At 35.7% G+C, this 21024-nt stretch overlaps 3 protein-coding genes across 3 annotated transcripts; 1 reads left to right on the top strand and 2 right to left on the bottom strand.

Annotated features, from left to right (window-relative positions):
• Nucleotides 1-32: 32 nt before the first annotated feature.
• LOC125272967 (centromere protein Q) lies at nucleotides 33-12610 on the bottom strand. The gene is given in 10 exon segments (XM_048198182.1): nucleotides 33-675; nucleotides 5365-5442; nucleotides 5553-5672; nucleotides 5751-5880; nucleotides 6171-6217; nucleotides 6219-6240; nucleotides 6339-6444; nucleotides 7586-7640; nucleotides 10681-10769; nucleotides 12475-12610. Coding segments are annotated over 10 exon segments (858 nt in total). The 5' UTR covers nucleotides 12533-12610; the 3' UTR covers nucleotides 33-522.
• A 1167-nt stretch (nucleotides 12611-13777) lies between these two features.
• mrpl16 (mitochondrial ribosomal protein L16) lies at nucleotides 13778-17361 on the bottom strand. The gene is made up of 5 exons (XM_048198180.1): nucleotides 17125-17361; nucleotides 16835-16906; nucleotides 16597-16745; nucleotides 16224-16517; nucleotides 13778-14259 (listed from the first exon to the last, which is right to left on the bottom strand). The coding sequence occupies exons 1-5, from the start codon at nucleotides 17180-17182 to the stop codon at nucleotides 14068-14070; spliced, it is 765 nt and encodes a 254-aa protein (XP_048054137.1). The 5' UTR covers nucleotides 17183-17361; the 3' UTR covers nucleotides 13778-14067.
• A 166-nt stretch (nucleotides 17362-17527) lies between these two features.
• Nucleotides 17528-20206, top strand: si:ch73-41e3.7 (uncharacterized protein LOC572312 homolog). Its single transcript, XM_048198179.1, is given in 3 exon segments — nucleotides 17528-17883; nucleotides 19102-19438; nucleotides 19440-20206. Coding segments are annotated over 3 exon segments (1020 nt in total). The 5' UTR covers nucleotides 17528-17785; the 3' UTR covers nucleotides 20025-20206.
• The last annotated feature ends 818 nt before the right edge of the window (nucleotides 20207-21024 follow it).

The raw sequence follows: 21024 nt of genomic DNA, 5'->3' as shown, positions 1-21024 counted from the left end.
ATTGACAACAGGAATAAAACACATGGTGCAAGTGATGGACTAAGACTTTACAGTCAATTTTATAACCATTCGATGGACATGAAAGTGTTTCAAACACCAATTCTGATGTATTATGGTAGCACTTTGCATTTTAGAAACTTAACAGCACAAGGCTTTCCCTCTGGACTTGCTTGCTTTGACTGAAGGCTTTGAAAATCTTATCTAATCTTAACTTGACAAAACATTTAAAACAGCTCACACATAAATGAAAGAACATCTGATACAAACCATACTTGGCATTTCCATCTTAAAGATTATGAATAAAGAAGCTGTTGATCAATTTGCCATATATTATCTGATTTCCGAGAAAGCTAAATCTTCTGAATTTCACTGTTTGTGTTGAGATGGTTGCATTAATGCTTGAGATGAATGTAATTTCGGTGTGTAGTCCTTTCATTTTTTTAAATAAATAAGCAGTTATTTTGTTTATCCGCTGTTTGTGTCTGTGTGTAAAGCTTAAGAAACGTTCTCCTGCTGTGAAGGTCAGTCCAGGGCTGTGTCACTATGAGCGGCTTGTACTGAATCCACCTGTTTATGTGCGAGCTCCAGAAAGGCCCTCACATCCTCGAGCGCCGGAGCCGTCTGAAGTGCTCTGACCACTGCAGGAGGATTGGGGACGATCTTCATCAGGTGCTCCTGAAGGATCAATCACACGCTAGTTTAGCAGGCAAATCAAATCACCTGCCTGACCTTCATTATGCAGCAATGACCGCTTCTTTTTGGATCCTAGTCAAACATTTGTTGTCATTAACAAAAACATACTTGCACAACACTTCTAAAAAGTGTTTGGTGTTGAAACTGCTTTTTCTGAAAAAGATTGCATCAAGTCTGTCTGTATAAGTTTGTTTCTGTTCCATATAAGGTGAAGGCACGTTTCACAACATGACTTAAGTTCTGTGCGGTATAGGGTGCATTTCTGTGAAAATGTGTTGAGGAAGGTGTCAAAACCATAGCTATATTCACTATCAGAACAAACGACATGCTGTTGTCAAAACACACAGACAGGCTCGGCCTGAGAACATGCCATGGTTGATTCATTAACCTCAAATAAAGCAATAAGAGCAAGTTTATACAGAACAAGTTTTTACATTTCACTGTGCTACTTTTCATTGTTTTTCTTGCATCTTTTGCAGTCTAACCCTTTTTTTTTTCTTGCCTTACTGACCACGTCTCACATTTTTGCGGTTAAACTGTGAACTGGCACCTAAGACTGTTTTCAAAATAACTAGTACGTTTATCATAGATACTATAACAAGACACGACTTGTGGTCAAAGTGAAAACTAAATGTAAATTCCAAAGTGATTAAATCAATAGTGATATTACTCAGATCGCAACCAAGTGAACAAAACAACTTACTCAGTTGGGAGAAAGGTCTAAAATATACTAAAATATGTCCCAATTCACCCGAAATCAAAATAAAACAGTAAGAAATTACATTTTGCATAAAGAAAATATTAGGATTTTCAGCATTATGACATTATTTTCACGGGAAATAAACATTTTCACTGTAAATCATCAATTGCAGCAATGCAATAAAACTTTTTTTTTTGTAATTTCCATTATTCTTTCATGATTCTCACATTTTTTTTTTTTTTAGGGGTTCAAGCGCATAGTGCAAAACTTTATTATACTATACTTTATTATATATAACTAAAAGTTATTGGGCAGACCAAACCGTACGTCGTAGAGACTTAAAACAACGTCACCAAGGCTCGCCCCGATCGGCCTGATGAGGGCGCTACAGTGGTCAAAAGTATGAAATGGCTCATAACTCCTGAACCGTTAGGAGTAGGCTCACGTGTCTTATTGTTGGAATCATTGGCTCAAGGATTCGCTAGTCAAAATTTTCAGGTATTTTGGATTTTTTGAAAAACCTACTTTTGTGAACTAGTCCTAGGTTTTTGGCCCAATCGGAACCAAACCAGTCCAACGGGATTCTCCAGAGTCTGATTGTCAATAATTACAAAAAAGTTGAAAAGTTGAGATTTCATATTGAAAATTTCCCAAAATTCCCTAAGGGCCGCCAAAACGTTCAAAGTGGGTGGAGCCACTTTTACTAAGGCTACGTCCACACGAAGCCGGAGCTTACCCTATCCGATCTTTTTTTTCCCCTCATCTCAAGAAATATCTGCGTCCACATGAAACTACTGAAACGACTCAAAACGATGTAGTATACATGCCAGACCAGTATGTGGCGCTGTAATTCTGCCACAGAGATAGACTTAAAATAGCGAATAAGACTTGGAGCATGCACATTAACCTTGCGCGCTGTATACAAACTATAGTAAAGCTTAGAAATAACGCTTTATTTTGGCTCAGTAGCTTCTGCACTACGAACACAAGCATCTAGAGTCTGCTATTGTTGTTGTCGTTGCTCTTTTGTGTTGTTAGCGGCGTCTGACTAGGGTCGACACATGGGGTGATGACATCATCGTTTCACAAAATATAGGGATAGGCTGTCCACATGAAAATGCAAAGACGCTATATTCAAAAAATAGCAGTTTCACCTTCCAAAAACGCTGGATCTGTGTGGACAAAACACCTATCCGATACAAAATTTGTGCGTATTCACAAAAACGCAGTCTCCGTGTGGACGGGGCCTAAAATGCTTATAACTTGTGAGCGGAATGAGATGTTTTCACCAAACTCAGCACACCTATGCAAGAGCTCATTCTGTGGTCATGTGAAAAAGTATGTGGCGACTGGCCACTTGGTGGTGCTATAACAGAAAAAAAAAAAACGAAAAAAAAAAACATGAAAACGGTTTTAACTACTTCACAGGGTTCATGCAGGTTTCAGTAAGTCAAATTTAAGACCTTTTTAAGACATTTTAAGACCATAAAGATTGAAATTTAAGACCTACACGACGCACTACCAAAAAATATTCAAATCAAAGAAATTCTGAAAAAAACATTTTATTTCAATGAATTCAGTCATTGAAAAAGCATTAATTTAATTTACAGATAAAGCAATCACATTAGTAACGTTCTACACACCACAATGTGCCAAATGCCCTCAAATAGAATAGATTTCATCTCATATTTATTTACATTACAAAATAGCAAATTAATAGCCTAATAGAGATTGAACAGGCTACTTCAACCCATGTAACAACCAATGTAGCACACACACACCAGATAATCCATGTTAGATAGATAGATACTTACCTCGGGATAATTAGAGTATCTATCTATCTATCTATCTATCTAACATTAGCTGATGTGTATGTGTGTGTGTCCCGCACTGTCCCGTGAACTATGAGCCCAGGTACCTCGACTTAACAATTCCATTGTTCCAGAAATGAACGTGGGCGTCAAGCTGCTTGGTCCTGGTGGTCTGATTTTGGCTTTCATTGAACATTACGACATACGGCCCGGTAAGAGTACGAATCAATTCCCCCTTTATAAACTCCCCCAATCCAAATCTCGCCACATAAGCGATCTTGTTGGGCCCGCAGTACGTCTTCGCGATTACTAAATCAGGGAACATCACTTGGAAGAGATCGCTAATCTCGCTGTTGCTATTAAATGAGTGGTGTTTAGTCACCATATGTAGTATCCAAAGCACCTTGGCTTTCGATGTGTCAGTCGATCCAAAAGTACCCCAAAGGTTGTTCGACGGAGCTGCGATGATATTGTGCTGGAGACCGGAGGGACCAGGCATTGAGGAGGATGACGGCAGTGGTGAGACTAATTGGCCGAGTCCCCTGAAGGCATTTTGCGGCTAGCTTGTGTTTCTCTGCTCTGGCGTGTGACTCCAGCGCCTTCACACCCAGAGTACCTGATTGATTTTTCTTTGCAAAGTTCGCAGTGAGCCTCGTACATGGAGCTGGGAGCCGCTTGTAACCAACAGCAGAAATCGCTGTGATTAGCCATGTCTCGTTGAAAGTAACTCTGAGGAGATGCAGACGTATTTCGCGGGCAGGTATTGCATTTATCACAGGAATTGTAGTTTTATCAACGCGTATACCAACACCAATATACCCCAGAAAGAACTACGACTCGCTACTTTTCTGCTACTTTGTAATAACTTTCAGCAGGTAACGTTTCTGGAAATGGGTAAAAAAATTAGACCTGACTAAATGGAATTTAAGACCTCGGATGAAAATCGGGCCATTTTTAAGACTTTTTAAGGCCTTAAATTTAAAGTTCAGAATTTTAGACTTTTTAAGACTTTTTAAGACCCCGCGGGAACCCTGCTTCACTGTTAGTCCAATTGACTTAAATTTGCATACAGTGTCTTTGTCCAAGGTGCCATGATTGTTTATAAGAACATTGGCGTATCTCAAAAAATTAGCGTATCTCAAAAAATATGGCCGCCATCAGCCAATGAAGTTTGAGCAGCTATCAGACAAGGTTAACGGAGGCTGGGGATTCTGAACAAGTACTTCAAATTTATGGAGATTGGACTATAGGTGGCACTGTAACTGTTAAAAAATGGTAAATTGCCTGTATTGGCTATAAATGGTCCTTTTCCTTCTGTGATTTAAGTGGTTGTATGCTTGCTTCATAAAATGTAATGTCTTTTCGCGCAAGTGATTAAAGGCCTTAAAGAGCTTGAACCCCGAAAACTGCTGCTCGCAGCTATATTTTTTTAGTATTGAAATCAATATTAAAGCAGAAAGCAAATACTAACATGTTTAAATATTTTCTGTAATGCAATTGAGAACTTTCCTGCATTATAATAATGCAAAAATTGCTTAAATGTCATAACATTAGTGACATTTTTATGGAAAATAAATATTTTGCCCACAAATCATAACTTAGAGCAATGCAATAAACCTTTATTTGTGATTTCCATTATTCGTTCCTGAATGTCAGTCTCATAATTCTGTAATACAATTTTGTATTTTAGCATATATTAACGTATACGTATTTTTTGTGTAATACAAATAAGAATTATTTTGCATTACAGTAATGTGAAAATTGTCAAGGAAAAAAATGTCAAAATGTCATCATGCAAAAAAAAAAAAAACACATTCTCTTTAAGTAAAGCCTAATTTGTCATTCTTTTGATTTTGAGGTGAAATATGACTTCTAGGTGTACAAAGTAATCTTGACTTTAGTTCATAGGGCTCATTTGACAGGAAGTGAAACCATGGTTTTATTATAGTAAAAGTGCAGTAACCATGTTTTTTTGTTTTTTTGGCAGATTATCATTTGTATAACCACAGTTTTACTACAAATATCATGATTAAACTATGGTTAGAGTAGCAAAACCTTGGTTAGTTTGTGGTTACCACAGTTTAACTACAATAACCATGATTTCTTCAGTTTTATTGTAGCAAAACCAAGATTAATTTTCGTAAGGGAAGTGTGACGTACCTGTAGCGTCGGCTCATTGGCAGGACGAGACGGTACAGCAGGAAGACGCAGGACAGTCTGTTCTGACAGTTGTAGAAACTGGAACAGATCAGAGTTAAACACCATGACAAAACAACAGATAGAAGCGGTCACGGTCTGTTTAAGTGAAACCAGTTGTGTGTCATCAAATCACTAAAGCGTGCTTGAACCTCCTGTGCCTTTTCCTCTTCATCGTCTAGTTTGCTTCTCATCATCCTGCATTTCTCCTCCAAACGATCTGTCTTCACCTCCATCTCCTCAAGAGTGCTAACAATCGAGCCCACGTTCTCCTAAACAGGTCCAGCACACGTAAAAATTAATGTCTGGTTATGTCACAAACAAATGATCATCTTGACTCGTTGAATCACCTCTAGAGACTCAAGCGTCTTCTTGCCGTGTTCGGACTTCTTACTCTCAGCTTTGAACTGATGGGACACACGCATAACGTCTCCATGTTTTCTTGGGGGAACAGAAAGCTGCGCACACTTAGCCAGGAACCTGCGAAAACGTATTGAGAAAGCGTTAAGGCCCGTTCACGTTCTCTAAACGTCACAAAAATATTAGTAACATTTAAAAATGTTAAACGAACATTGCATTGCTGCAAAAACGTTCTATGAACAATGTTTTTGTGCTAACGTTCTGAGAACATTATTAAAGACCAGATGACTTTGAAGGAACGTTCCATTAACGTTACTGGAAGAACGTTTGTTCATAACTCACAGAACCTTGCAAGAACGTTCCCTGTTAGCTGGGATGCCAAAGCAGATGTCTGACAGATTGTCTCTTACTGATTTTTAAGGCGGTTGAGATGCATTCTGTGATTCTTCTTTTTCTTTGTTTTTCAATGCCAGAACAGATCTGACACAAAGGCAAGATAAAACAACAACAAAATCAGACTGTGAAGATGACGCAATCTGGCACAGCACATAATTATTACGTAACACGGCGTTACTCACAGAATCGACAAACTAAGCATGTTCTCCAGAGCCAGTAAGGAAGACTTGGTCAGTGGCTTCCAATTTGCCTGATTTTTACTCTTTTTAGCCATCGTTGAGGTTTTAACTGAAATCAGGTGAAATAAAGACAACAGAAAAACTGTTAGACTATATTTTACTGCAATTATATTAAGACACAATTTTAAAGAAAAAAAATCAGCTGAAAATGCCAAATCTGTCATCATTTACTTACTTTGTTCAGACTTGCATATCTACAAACAATCTGAAGCACACCCGATTTGCAAGCTCTGAACAATGTAAGCTTGTTTCCACCACAGAATGAATCAATTAAAAAAAAAAAAAATTAATTGCGACTTTTTAATCTCACAATTCTGAAAATAAACCTTTTTTTGTAAGTTCCACTCTTTCATGATTGTCATATGTCTCACATTCGTGTAATACAATATTTTAAATCAGCATTAAAGCAGTAAACAACTATTAATGTGTATAAATTTTTTCTGTAACGTAGAATTTTTTTGCATTAAAGTAATGTGAAAATTGCTTAATTGCTTTAAAGAAATAATGCTTCAAAGAAATTGCTTCAAATAAATGATGTCATTAATGCAAGAAATCTAACAGAAAACATTCTCTTTAAATAAAAATGTATCATTCTTTTAATTTTGTGGTGATGCTTTCTCACATTTGTGAGTTAATATCACAATTCTGAGGAAAAAAGCCAGAATTGCCATTGTGATATCGCAATTCTGGCTTTTTTCAGAATTGCGAGACATAAACTCACAATTGCAAGTTATAAAGTCAGAATTGTGAGATTAAAAGTCACACTTTTTTATTTTTTATTCTGTGGCGGAAACAAGCTCCCATTCTCATCATTAAGAGTTTTGCAAGATACTCAGTTTTCCCCTGTATTCACAACAGTAATATGGAGTATGATTTTAATACTTTTATGCCACTTTTTAGAGCTTGACGGCTTCTGATCACTGCTTTCATTGCATGATAAAGATCAGCATGAGTCTTCTGCTTCTCCTTTAGTATTTCACTGAAGAAAACACAGCCGTGTGTGTGTGTAAATGATGACAGAATTTACATTTCCGGAGAAAGAGGAAACAAAGCCCTTTCAGTAGCCCATTGATTTTTTTGGCAAACTTTCTTTAACAAATTGACAAATGAGTTTCAAAATATCCTCACTTTACGCAACGAGTCTGCTAATGTGTTCAAGTACAGACATCTGCCATCATTGCTCAACTTACCGCTGTTTTTCTTAGATGGCTCCAGATGTGGGCCTTCAGCAGTGGGCTTGGACTTCTGAAAGAAAGAGTTGAACAATTTAATACAGCAGATTTCATTATTAATGTATAACATGAAATTCAGGTTACATAACTGAATATGAATACTGAATATGAAGTTAACTCTCTGGAGTCGGGTAACGCGCTGGCGCGTTTTGCAGGATTTTTTTCACATTGCAGCAAAACAGACATAAAATACTCCGTCATTTTTTGTCATAGAGACATAAGTAATATATCAATTGAAACTATAGAATATCTTCTTTTATTTGTGTACACTCAGAGTAAAAACAAAATGTTGTGCTTTTTGTAAAATAAAGAAAACTAACATGATGCGTGATCTGTCGTCTCCCTCTGAACGAAGTCCAATCTGATAGTTCTCAAAAAATGAACTGTAACTTAGTGAATACTAATCACAAAAAATAGACTTATGTCTAAAGAAACGTTGAAATGTCAGGTTTTAAATTGTGTAAGTCAAATCGAAAACAAAAAATATCTGTTTATGTAATCTGTATGAAAAGAGACAAGTCAGACGCCCGTGATTCAGCTCATTATCCACTAATGCGGCCACGCCCACGGAGCCAGCGCTATTCAGAGGCAAATTCAGTAAATACATGCATTCATCGTCTCAATCATGTATTTATTGTCTTGAAAAGTGTTTATCTGGATGTTAAAGCCATGGTTAGCGACCTCTAGAAGACATGCCGTTAGTTCCTGGTTCCTGTTCTTCTTTAAATGAATTTGTGGACTAAAAGTGCACAGAGCGCCCTCCGGCTGCAAGTATGAATTGAAAACACAGTATCCAGCACTCATAGTAATGACAAGAAATATTGAATAAATATTACTCCTCTGTATAGAAAATTGACATAAACATATGAGAATTCATCAATATTTCTCCAAATGTGCATTCTTTTAAGCTAAAAGCCTATATGAAATGCCATAGAGGTAACATAATTGTTCAGACACTTTACATCACAGAAATACATTATATTTTAAAGTATATAAGAGAATACCATTATTTTAAATTGTAATAATATTTGACAGTATTGCTGTTTTTTCTGTATGTTTGATTTACACCATGATGAGCTTGAGACATGATCACAGAGGGTTTTTTCACAGCCTACCTGTCTGAAAGAGCTCATTATTTATGCAGGTCATTAGAGCTCTTTATGCGATTCTTTTGTCTTCTCAGGTGAGAATCACCCATTATTCATGATGATTCACGCCTCCACGCATACTGTGTTTCTTGACCAAAGATGTTTTAGAAAATTTAAATCTCTCTATTGTTTTATATGAAGGAGTAGTCAGCATAATTTTTACATAATTTTGAAGTAAAAACTCTAGTCTACAACCTCCAATAGCCAGAAGTCTTTTGAACACAGATTTAATATACTTTTTTTGGCTTTATTTCAGTGACTTAAGTTTTTTGTTTTTTTCAATAACCACGCATAAACGTTATTCCTTCAAAAACACAAACATGTACATACATGTTCCTCACATATTATGGTAGCCTAGTTTGTGCTGACTACAGTGTAATGACACTTTTGTCATTAATATGTTTATGAACAACTGAAAAAAAGAACAAATGTCAGGGCATGTCAAAACTTCTCCAGGCCCCAAATCAGCCTCAGCCTCAGGGTTAAAGGATTAGTTCACTTCAGAATTAAAATTTCCTGATAATTTACTCACCCTCATGTCATCCAAGATGTTCATGTCTTTCTTTCTTCAGTGGAAAAGAAATTAAGGTTTCTGAGGAAAACATTCCTGGATTTTTCTCCATATAGTGGACTTCACTGGGGTTCAACGGGTTGAAGGTCCAAATGTCAGTTTCAGTGCAGCTTCAAAGAGCTCTACATGATCCCAGACGAGGAATAAGAGTCAAATCTAGAGAAACCATCGGCCATTTTCTAAAAAAAATAAAAATGATATTCTTTTTAATCACAAATGCTCATCTTGCACTGCTCTGTGATGATCCACGCATCACGTAATCATGTTGGAAAGGTTGCGTGTGACGTAGACGGAAGTACCACGGTAGGGCGAAAAACTCCATCTCTTTTTCTCCTCCAACTTCATTGTTTTACCTTTTTTTGTAAAAGGCGTTTGACTTAGTCTTTGCATGTTCACTTTGTAAACACTGGATCGGTACTTCCGCCTACGTCACGCGTGACCTTTCCAACGTGATTACATAATGCGTGGAGCATCACAGAGCAGTGCAAGACGAGAATTTGTGATTAAAAAGAATATCATTTTTATTTTTTTAGAAAATGTCTGATGGTTTCTCTAGATAAGACTCTTATTCCTCGTCTGGGATCATGTAGAGCTCTTTGAAGCTGCACTGAAACTGACATTTGGACCTTCAACCCGTTGAACCCCAGTGAAGTCCACTATATGGAGAAAAATCCTGGAATGTTTTCCTCAAAAACCTTCATTTCTTTTCGACTGAAGAAAGAACGACATGAACATCTTGGATGACATGGAGGAGAGTAAATTATCAGGACATTTTAATTCTGAAGTGAACTAATCCTTTAAAGTCACCTTGAAATCAAAATGGACAATGCTTATTTTTTATGCAACATTGCAGTGTTTATTATAAATAAATCTTATCCGTACACATCATTATTTTTTTAAAATTCATGTGTCTTGTAACCTTTAATCAAAATAACTTCCTTTTTTACTCATTACAATAAGGAAGAAAAGACAATCGCCTTTAACACAGTCCTTAATATTTCCACTTTATTACTTCCTTCTTATGAACATTGTATTTTAAAGATTGATTTTTTGAAACATTATAATGATCAGAAAAAAATATATATTTTAATGTCAATTACATGCTTTTTCAGATGCACTTTAGAAGCCAAATTATCAAATTTAGAGCATATCAAAACAACTATATTATTGTCAGATTAATTTGGCATAATATTTGGATGTTTAGTAACTATAATTTGTAACTGTAACACTATTTACGCATGTTATTTATTGTGTGCAGTGTCATATAAATGTTCAATAAAAGACTGCAATAGCAAAATAAATAGTAAAAATAACAATAAATTCACTTGTCTCACTTGAGGTTTGTGCATCTTCCTCTCTGCGGCTCCTTTGGGCCCCGTGTGGAGGCCCGTCCTGATCCTCGGGCTGGTTTCATCATGAAAAGCTTCACAGAAAAACACAAACTAAGTCTATAAAACTTAAGGAAACCTCCAGCTAACATTTAAAACTTCTCTCTATAGAGACAAGACCACAGAAAGATCCATAAGATTAAAATAAAACACATACATTCAAGTCGAAAGGCCCTTTACAGTGCATGTACACAAATATGAAAAAGTATAAAGACACAGTCAGGTTAAAGGCCCTAAGCTGAAACTGTGGTCATTGGTGATTCATATAATGGAAGTCAATATGTGCCATCACTTATGCAGGCAAAACAACATTAATATCCGTAACAACTGATGATACATTGAGGTCTTATGAAGCAAAACAATCAGTCTGTGCAAGAAACTGAACATTATTTTTCCAACATTAAGACCTCAGGAGACACAGGAATTAATTTTGTTTCTCACCCATTGACTTCCATTATATGAAACACCAAGGACCACAGTTTCAACTAAAGATTGTCTTTACTGTTCAACTGAAAAAAAAGACACCTACATCTTGGTCGCTTTTTGGGTGAACTATCCCTTTACTTATATAGTGATGGCCGGTTTCAAAACACTGCTTCAGGAAGCTTTGGACGTTATGAATCAGCGTATTGAATCATGATTCGGATCGCGTGTCAAACCGCCAAACTGCTGAAATCACGTGACTTTGGCGCTCCGAACTGCTGATTCATAACGCTCCGAAGCTTCATGAAGCAGTGTTTTGAAATCGGCCATCACTATATCGTTAAGTCGTTATTTTGTTTTTTTGGCGCACCAAAAATATTCTTGTCGCTTTATAAGATTAATATTGAACCACTGTCCTCACATGAACTGATTTAAATATGTTTTTAGTACATTAATGGATCTTGAGAGAGGAAATGTCACTGCTCCCTATGCAGGCCTCACTGAGCCATCGGATTTCATCAAAAATATCTTAATGTGTGTTCTGAAGATTAACGAAGGGCTTACAGGTGTGGAATGGCATGAGGGTGAGTAATAAATGACATTATTTTCATTTTTGGGTGAACTAACCCTTTAAGTACATATTGATATGAATAAATAGGAGTGAATTTACAAGATTTTACTTTTGCTTTTTTTTCTCCATCGATTTTTTTAAAACAAACTTTCTCTCCAGCTAACAAATTGTGGGAAAAGTGATTTGCAACGTTTCTAATACGTTAAAATGTCCAGTTTTCTTGTCGTGACTCGAATGTTATTTAAAAGGATATGATAATGTTAGTACTAACCGAATTTTTACTCACAATATAGCATTCTTTGAATGTTTATTTTTTATATTATAAGAAGGTTAAAATTATCATAAAATACACGTAACATTGTAAGGATGTTACAAAGGTGCTGTTCTCAGAACGTTAACGTTATGAGAACATTCAAGTAAAACCATCATGAAAAACGTTGTTCTATGATAATTTCTCTCAACATCATGAGAACGCATATAAATTATTAATGCTATTTAAATAACGTTCTATCTTAACATTTATATACAAAACATTAGTGAAAGCTGTGGGAACGTTCTTTGTTAGCTTGGGTTATACCATAGTATTCTTTGAAGTACCATGGTAATGTTATATGAATATTATGTACATATTTGAGAATATTTCACTCTGTGTAAACTTAAAGAGATCGACGCAACGCGTCAAATCTACACAGCTTCGTTTATTAACGGAAGCATCTGCTTTTATCGCGTCGCGTCGCGTCACTCACGGTTTAGAAACAGCTCACAGAAAACATTCTGAGGAAAAACTATAACGATTCGGGACATAATTGTGCGTTCAAAACAATCAAACCGCGCTAATTAATCGTCTAAATACGACAGATCCACCGCGACATCATCTTCAATACTCACCTCAGTCAGATTCGCGCCACACGATTCAAAGCGGGAACTGAACTGCGCATGCGCTGACAGAACTGACACTTCCTTCTCGTACCACGTGCTTTTGTTTGATAACTTTCTTCTCATTAAAACTTCTCGTTTGGATTCATTTTTATATTACATCTGTATTACAATTTTAACATAAAACGTATTTTATATAAAACAAAATAATATGGAAGCTCATTTCCGCCGCATAAGAAAAAAATAATGCTTTGGTGAATGACGCCAAGTTATATTTATGACATAAAAAGTCAAAATTACCACATAAAAAGCCAATATTATGACATACTAAGCCATAATTTTGACTTTTTATTCATAATTTACATATTTTGATATTTTATATTTGTCATATTTTATATTTTTTACATAAAGTCAAAATTACCACATAAAAGTCAATATTATGACATACTAAGTCATATTTTTGACTTTTTATTAATAATTGACATTTTTATATTTTATATTTGTCATATTTTTGACAAAAAGTCAAAATTACAGCATAAAAAGCCAATATTATGACATACTTTTGACTTTTTATTCATAATTGACATTTTGATTTTATATTTTTGACAAAAAGTCAAAATTACCACATAAAAAGCCAATATTATGACATACTAAAGACATAATTTTGACTTTTTATTCATAACTGACATATTTTGATATATTTGTCATATTTAATATTTTTGACATAAGTCAAAATTACCACATAAAAAGCCATTATGACATACTAAGCCATAATTTTGACTTTTTATTCATAATTGACATTTTGATATTACATATTTGTCATTTTTTTGACATAAAAAGTCAAAATTACCACATAAAAAGCCAATATTATGACATACTTAGCCATAATTTTGACTTTATTCATAATTGAAATAAAAAGTCATACTTGTGACAAAAAAAAAAAAAAAAAATCAAAATTGCGGCATACCAAATCTTAGTTTTTGACTTATCTACTAATTATCAGTTCACAATTTGACTTATGTAATATGTATTACTTTATCTCTCATAATTACAACTTTTGTCATAATTACAACTTTTGTCATAATTACGACTTACCAAAGCATGATTTTTTTCTTATGTGGCTTCCATAAAATACAGTGTAGTGTCCCATATACAAAACAACTCAACCCAAACTACAAAGAAACCACATTTATTTGCCTTACATATTGTATTTAACATTTATACAGCACTTAACATTTTCTCATTCAAAACTCCATGTTTGATAAAAGAGCATATCAAGTAAACAGGTGATCTTCGTGTGTCTATCACTTGTGTTATGAAACCTGCAAGTCTTGCAGAACATGTCTGATAAGTAATGACAGACCACTCAAAAGAGAGTGATAACATTCAGGATATTAGCACACCACATCCTGCCCATCATATGTCTGCTGACATGATAGTTCTGAGGTGTTATCTCAAACACACTACACCCTTTTGGGGTAGAAAAACTTCCCAGCGTAGCGTCCGTGATTGTGAATGTCGAACGGGCTCAGGACTTTGCGAATGCCCAGCATGTTGGCCCGCGCGACCCTCTGGAAGGTCCAGGGGTTTTGGTTGTTGGTCTCGCGTTCGGCCTGTTCCTGATGCAGCGCCGCCAGACTCTCCCTGCTCACCACCTTCACCAGAAACACAGACACACGTGTTCTGACCATTTACTGAGTGCTTGTACAGATCAAAACCTGTTTCTCAGAAAAACTTCCATATTTAACTCTTAAGTTTGGGTTCACACTTCTGATCCTGGCAGTCAAAACTTAGTTTTAATGAAATTAATGTACCATATTTTAATTCCAAAATATTTATTCTTTAATATTTTGTGTTTTGAGGGAATTTCATGGTAAGTAAACAATATTTACTTCTAATTTATGCACCATTTATTTCTGTATTAAATAATACAAATACATAAATACTGAATTAATTGGGGGAAAAAACAGTATAAATTGTTTTTAAGTTAAAAACAGAGCATTTTATTTTAAAAGAATGTACTTTAATTTAGTCCCATAATATTTATTCTTTAATATTTGTATTTTGAGGGGATTTCATGGTACTAAACAATATTTACCTCTAATTTATGCACCATTTATTTCTACTTTACATGCATGCATTTGGCAGATGCTTTTATCCCAAGCGACTTACGTTGCATTTAAGATGCATATTTTATCAGTTCTTGCTTTCCCTGGGAAAATATATGAGTTGTATTATTTTATAATTATATAAAATACAAATATTATTTAAAAAAAAAAAAAAAAAAAAACTATTTATACTGCTTCTTTTCAATTAATGTAGTATTTTAGTTAAAAATAAAGCAAATGTATTTTAAATGAATGTACTATAATTTAGTCCCATAATATTTATTCTTTTATATTTTGTGTTTTGAGGGGATTTCATGGTATTAAACAATATTTACTTCTAATTTATGCACCATTTATTTCTATATTAAATAATACAAATATTATATTGAATTAATTGGGGAAAAAAACAATATAAATTGTTTAAGATAAACTATATGATTGGTATTATTTTATAATACAAATATCACAAAAATGTATGCAGTATTTAAGTTATAAAGCAAATGTATTTGAAATGAATGTACTATAATTTAGTCCCTAAAATGTATTTTTTTAATATTTTGTAGAGATTTCATGGAATATATATATATATATATATATATATATATATATATATATATATATATATATATATATATATATATAATTCCTATTTTCTGTTCTATTTATTTCTATATATATTTATTCTTTAATATTTTGTATTTAGAAGGGAATACATGGTATTAAACAATATTTACTTCCTAATTTATGCACCATTTATTTCTATATTGTATAATAAAAATATCATAAAACAATTTATACTGTTTTTTTGCCCAATTAATTCAGTATAAGTTAAAAACAGAGAAATTGTTTTTGAAATGAATATACTATAATTTAGTCCCATAATATTTATTCTTTAATATTTTGTATTTTTAAGAGATTTCATCCATTTATTTCTATATAAAATAATAAAAATCTCATAAAATAAATGTTTTTTTTTTTTTTTTTTAATTAATGCCATATTTAAGTTTAAAAAGTGATTTTAATTTTAAACGCATTTAATAAAAAATTGGTGCTGGTGGAAAGAAATAAAGAAAATCATATGTAATATTAAATATTCCTTTAAATACATAAACAATCCCTAAAGTTGTGCAATCCCTAATCGTTGAGAATAGCGTTTTCAGACATAATTACTAGTTTTTACAAGATTTGCATTTGAATATATACTTAGACATTATCAAAAACAATCGTGTTTGAAATATCAGTTTTTGCAGTTATGATTACAGTCAGTTGTGAACGAAAGCTTTTTGTTAGCAATAATTTGCATCAAAATTTAATTAAAAAAAATTCAAGTAAAACACTTTTTAAAAATGTAAACAGGCTACCAGAGGGTAAAGAGCACTAAATAAACAGCATGTTCTCCATAGACGTTACTCAACAATTTCCTCGTTATTGCCACATATTTTTGCAGAAACAGCCGATTATGAAAAGAAGAAGTTGTGTGGGTGAAACTGAAGCTGCTCAGAAGAACAAACCTTGGCTGGAAAAGGCAGCTTCTTGGCCACTTCCGTGAGCACCGCCTCCACCTCGCCCAGCTCGACGCGACCTCCGACCTCTACTACCAGCCGGCCGCACTTCACCGGAGTCACGTAGTGGTCGATGGCACCTTTCCCGCCGCCCATGCGCTGACCCAGTCCTTTCCGGGTGATGGGTTTGTGAGGCGCTCTGAAGCGCCACAGCGCAAACGTGGTGCTGGGATCGATGCGGCGGTTGATGGTGAGCCGCATCATCTCCATGTGACCCCAGTGCAAGTATCCTCCGCCCAGAGCCTGCAGACAGAGACGTGTGACAATAATGAGGTTATTTACAAACATGCACCATGTCAAAATAAGATGCAAAGATACAGACCACAATGCCGTACTGTCCTTTAGTGAAGGTAGTGGCGCTTTTGGCCGGCCCCTGAATGTCACGCAGCTTCTTCATCTCCTTCTTTGCTTGTTTCAAATTCGGGACCTTTTCCAGGAATTTCAGTTTCGGCTTCTCTGGAAGAACAACGTCTGTGAGGGAGAAAAACACACAGTCAATCGCTGCACGATTCATCAAAATATAACAATTAAAAGCATGATGCAGAATGAACCATCATTACCGCTGAAGTCCGGTGGAACTTCATAAGTCCTCAGTCCCGCCGACAGGACCTTCATGTTGTTCTGCAGGACATCTGAAGAAAAAGAGTTCAGCTGATAGTAAACAGGTTCAATGGGCAAAATATCATCAGACTAATGCAAACCAGTACTACTCATGAGTTAAGATAGTAAGAATACCATGTACACGTCTAAAAACTACGGTTTCGCCATACTATAAGTCATTTTACTTGTTAGTGATACTAATGGAAGATAAAACAGTTAATATATGCAATATAATTGGTCTTGAATATACCTGGCTGGCTTGATGTCCGGACAAAACCCAAAAACACGTTCTTCAGTGCTGAGAACATGACTGATTCTAGAGATTAATTATATATACGAAATATAAACATGCATAAATCTTCATTTCTTCTTATTGTGATTCATAGCAGAGTCTCGCGGATCCACAAGGTCGCTGCCATGTTTGATCAACATCCGGTGCGTCGGTGAAAGTCCGCCGGTGGATGCAGTCGCGCGCATGATCCGTTCCGCGTGTTCTTTAATGTTCGAGTTTTTATTTCAGATGGTGGTAGTTTGAAAGTAAGCAAATAAATAAATAGACCAAGTAATTAAATGTATTTTAAAAATTAAAATAGTTGCCAAAGTATTATAAAATCAGCATATAAATATTTCTCTAGTATATAAAAATTAAATTGTGCACTGTATGCATACTTTGTGCATGCAATTTCCTCACATTTTGTCAAAATGTGCACGTGCATAATATATCCAACATCTGTAACGTTTCTTTCTTAAACTGTTATTCTACCCAAAAATGCCATTTATTTTCTGAGATGATAACTAGACTGAGTTTTAGGACATTTAAAGTAATATTCTAACATTTGAAAAAAAAGTTCCAAATTGTTCAAATTCTATTTTTAAGAAAGAGTAGACAGCAGTTTGATGCACAATTTAACATGTCAAGCCACGCCCTAATGACAATCAGCGACACCTGTCACATGATCACTGATCATTTACATATTTACACATCTCAGGAGTCAGGAACAGAAATCAGGTAAAACTTTATCTAGTCCTCAGACTACAGTGTTAACTGTAATATTTATCAGGTAAATCTATGAAACAAATGCTTTAATTTGCAGTGCAATGATGAACTAGATAAAAAAGTTAGTCGAGACAAATTTTAAGTTGGCTTGAAAAAGCCGGTCCAGAAACTTTAAAGTAGTTTATAAAGTTTAAAGTTGGAAAGTTTTCAGTTTGAAGGTTTGTTTTAGTTTAGTAGTTTTGATAGATAGATAGATAGATAGATAGATAGATAGATAGATAGATAGATAGATAGATAGATAGATAGATAGATAGAGTCAGGGTACTCAAGGTGGTTGCTAAGGTACTAGGTGTGGCTGCTAGGGTGTTGCTATGTGGTTGTTAAGGTATTCTGGGTGGTTGCTATGCAGTTGCTAGGGTACTCAGGGTGGCTGCTAAGGTGTTGCTATGTGATTGCTAGAGTAATCTGAGTGGTCACTAGGGTGTTGCTATGCGGTTGCTAGGGTACTCAGGGTGGTTTCTAGGGTGTTGCTATGCGGTTGCTAAGGTATTCTGGGTGTTGCTATGCGGTTGCTAAGGTATTCTGGGTGGTTGCTTAGGTTGTTGCTATGCAGGTTGCTATGGGTATTCAGGCTGGTTGCTAGGATGTTGCCAGGGTGATCTGTGTGGTTGCTAGGCGGTTGCCATGGTGTTCTGGGTGGTTGCTAGGTTGTTCTGGGTGGTTGTTATGATAGATAGATAGATAGATAGATAGATAGATAGATAGATAGATAGATAGATAGATAGATAGATAGATAGATAGATAGATTTTAATAGTCATTTTTAGGAAAACCGTAAGTCTGATCAGTTAGAAAAGATATAGCATACTCGGTCAGAACAGTCTGAAGGTCTAACTCAAGTTTGTAGTTTGTAGAGTTAAAGCTCTAGGAGGAGTTAGAGTAGGAAATTTTAGTCTCAGAAGAATATAGCATTACAGTATAAGTTGGCTTTCCCAAGCCAACTTAATTATAGATTATAAAGATACACTACCATCAAAAGTCTCTTCTGCTCATCAAGGCTGCATTTATTTGATCAAAATACAGTAAAAATTCTGAAATATTATTAGAATATTATTAGAATTCAAAACAGCAGTTTTCTATGTGAATAATAGGGTAAAATGTAGTTTATATCCCGTGATCAAAGCTGAATTTTTTTGACATGATCCTAAATGTTGTGCATATTCATATCTCAGGTCCCATAAGATGTTGGAGGCAAGCCAAAATCCAATTCAATCCGATTTTCCGTACTCATTTTCCGAGGATGGTCACCTGCGGCATAGAGAAACCTCCGAACCCTACAGGTTTTCATTCAAATTACACAACGCCCATGAAACCGAGCGGGAGCATCGGAGCCTGTGTCTCTACATCACCCAGCACGTGTACGGCCTCTTAGAAAGGAAGTTTCAGCTTATCAGGGAGAATCTGGAGGACCGCAGTTTTGTATTCATGAGTCCAGGAGCACTGGAGCATCCTGGGAGTCTTTTGGTTCTGATCCAGGATTGGGGAACGGTTCGGAGCGGCGTGTGGAGCTTGGAAGCTCACGGCCCACGGCGGTCTGGAGCGAGGCAGTCAGATCCCATACCTGCGCTGGGCTTCACTGGAATCATGTGCCGTTATCCTGACGAACCCCAATGAGGGCGTGCGAACTCAAGAACATCACGTTCGGTTGGTTTGGGAATGCCTGGTTTCCCAGAGCTCTGCCGAGCACGTCTTTGTGGTCGCACATGGATACGGAGGCCTGGCATTTGTGGATCTGCTGTGCCGTCAGCTGGAGGAGGTTCAGCGGCGTGTGAAGGCCGTGGCTTTTCTGGATTCATCCCACAGCCTTTGGCACCAGCCGTTGGGGAACGCCGGACGTGACTGGCTGAAATCCCACTCCAGAACATGGATTCTCAGCACGAAGCCTCTGAATCGCTCTGTGGGCTCGCTGAAGGCCGGCTGCACGCAGCTGTCCGCAGGAACTCAATGCCACGACTCCGCGCCCGCCATCTGCATGGAGTCTGTGTTCCGCTTCTTCGCCAAGATGATCAAACCTAAAGCTGAACCGACTCCCTTTGAGATCATCACAAGGAGCAAGAGCCGTGCGAACGAGCAAAATAACAACGCTGATCACTGACCAAATCTCAAATAAATTTACTTGCATCACAATGATCATTTCTGTCCTTTATATTCTTGTTTTTTTATGGAATATTGCAGTGTTTATGATAAATGATTTATCGGTGCACATCATTGTGTTAAAGGGTTAGTTCACCCAAAAAGATGCTAGCATGTTTTAACATGTTGCTTGTATGATTTAGCACTCTGCTAGCATGTTTTTAGCATTATTTAACACATTGGTAACATGTTTTAACATGTTTCTAGCATTATTTAGCACACATTGGTATCATGTTTTAACACATTGCTAACATGTTTTCTAGCATTATTTAACACATTGGTATCATGTTTTAACACATTGCTAGCATTTTCTAGCATTATTTAACACATTGGTATCATGTTTTAACACATTGCTAGCATGTTTCTAGCATTATTTAGCACATTGGTAACATGTTTTAACGTTGCTAGCATTATTTGAACGTTGCTAGCATGTTTCTAGCATTATTCAAACATTGGTAACATGTTTTAACATGTTGCTAGCATGATTTAGCACGCTGCTAGCATGTTTCTTAGCATTATTTAACACATTGGTAACATGTTTTAACATGTTTCTAGCATTATTTAGCACATTGGTATCATGTTTTAACACATTGCTAGCATGTTTCTAGCATTATTTAACACATTGGTATCATGTTTTAACACATTGCTAGCATGTTTCTAGCATTATTTAGCACATTGGTAACATGTTTTAACATTGCTAGCATGATTTGAACGCTGCTAGCATGTTTCTAGCATTATTCAAACATTGGTAACATGTTTTAACATGTTGCTAGCATGATTTAGCATGCTGCTTAGCATGTTTCTAGTATTATTTAGCACATTGAATAACATGTTTTAACATGTTGCTTGCATGATTTAGCAGGCTACTAGTATTTCTCTAGCATTATTTAATACATTGGTAACATGATTTTAACATGTTGCTGGCATTATTTAACACATTGCTAGCATGTTTCTAGCATTAT

This window comes from Megalobrama amblycephala, linkage group LG7 (genome assembly GCF_018812025.1).
Source record: "Megalobrama amblycephala isolate DHTTF-2021 linkage group LG7, ASM1881202v1, whole genome shotgun sequence".
Taxonomy (NCBI): Eukaryota; Metazoa; Chordata; class Actinopteri; order Cypriniformes; family Xenocyprididae; genus Megalobrama; species Megalobrama amblycephala.
This window is presented reverse-complemented; position numbering and strand designations above follow the sequence as displayed.

Excerpts from the sequence above, each read along its gene's own strand:
- mrpl16 (XM_048198180.1), bottom strand. The coding sequence starts at position 17,182 with ATGTTCTCAGCACTGAAGAACGTGTTTTTGGGTTTTGTCCGGACATCA. Across the intron at positions 16,746-16,834 it reads AGTTCCACCGGACTTCAGCG|ACGTTGTTCTTCCAGAGAAG; the intron begins GTAATGATGGTT and ends TCTCCCTCACAG. Across the intron at positions 14,260-16,223 it reads AGCTGCCTTTTCCAGCCAAG|GTGGTGAGCAGGGAGAGTCT; the intron begins GTTTGTTCTTCT and ends TTTCTGGTGAAG.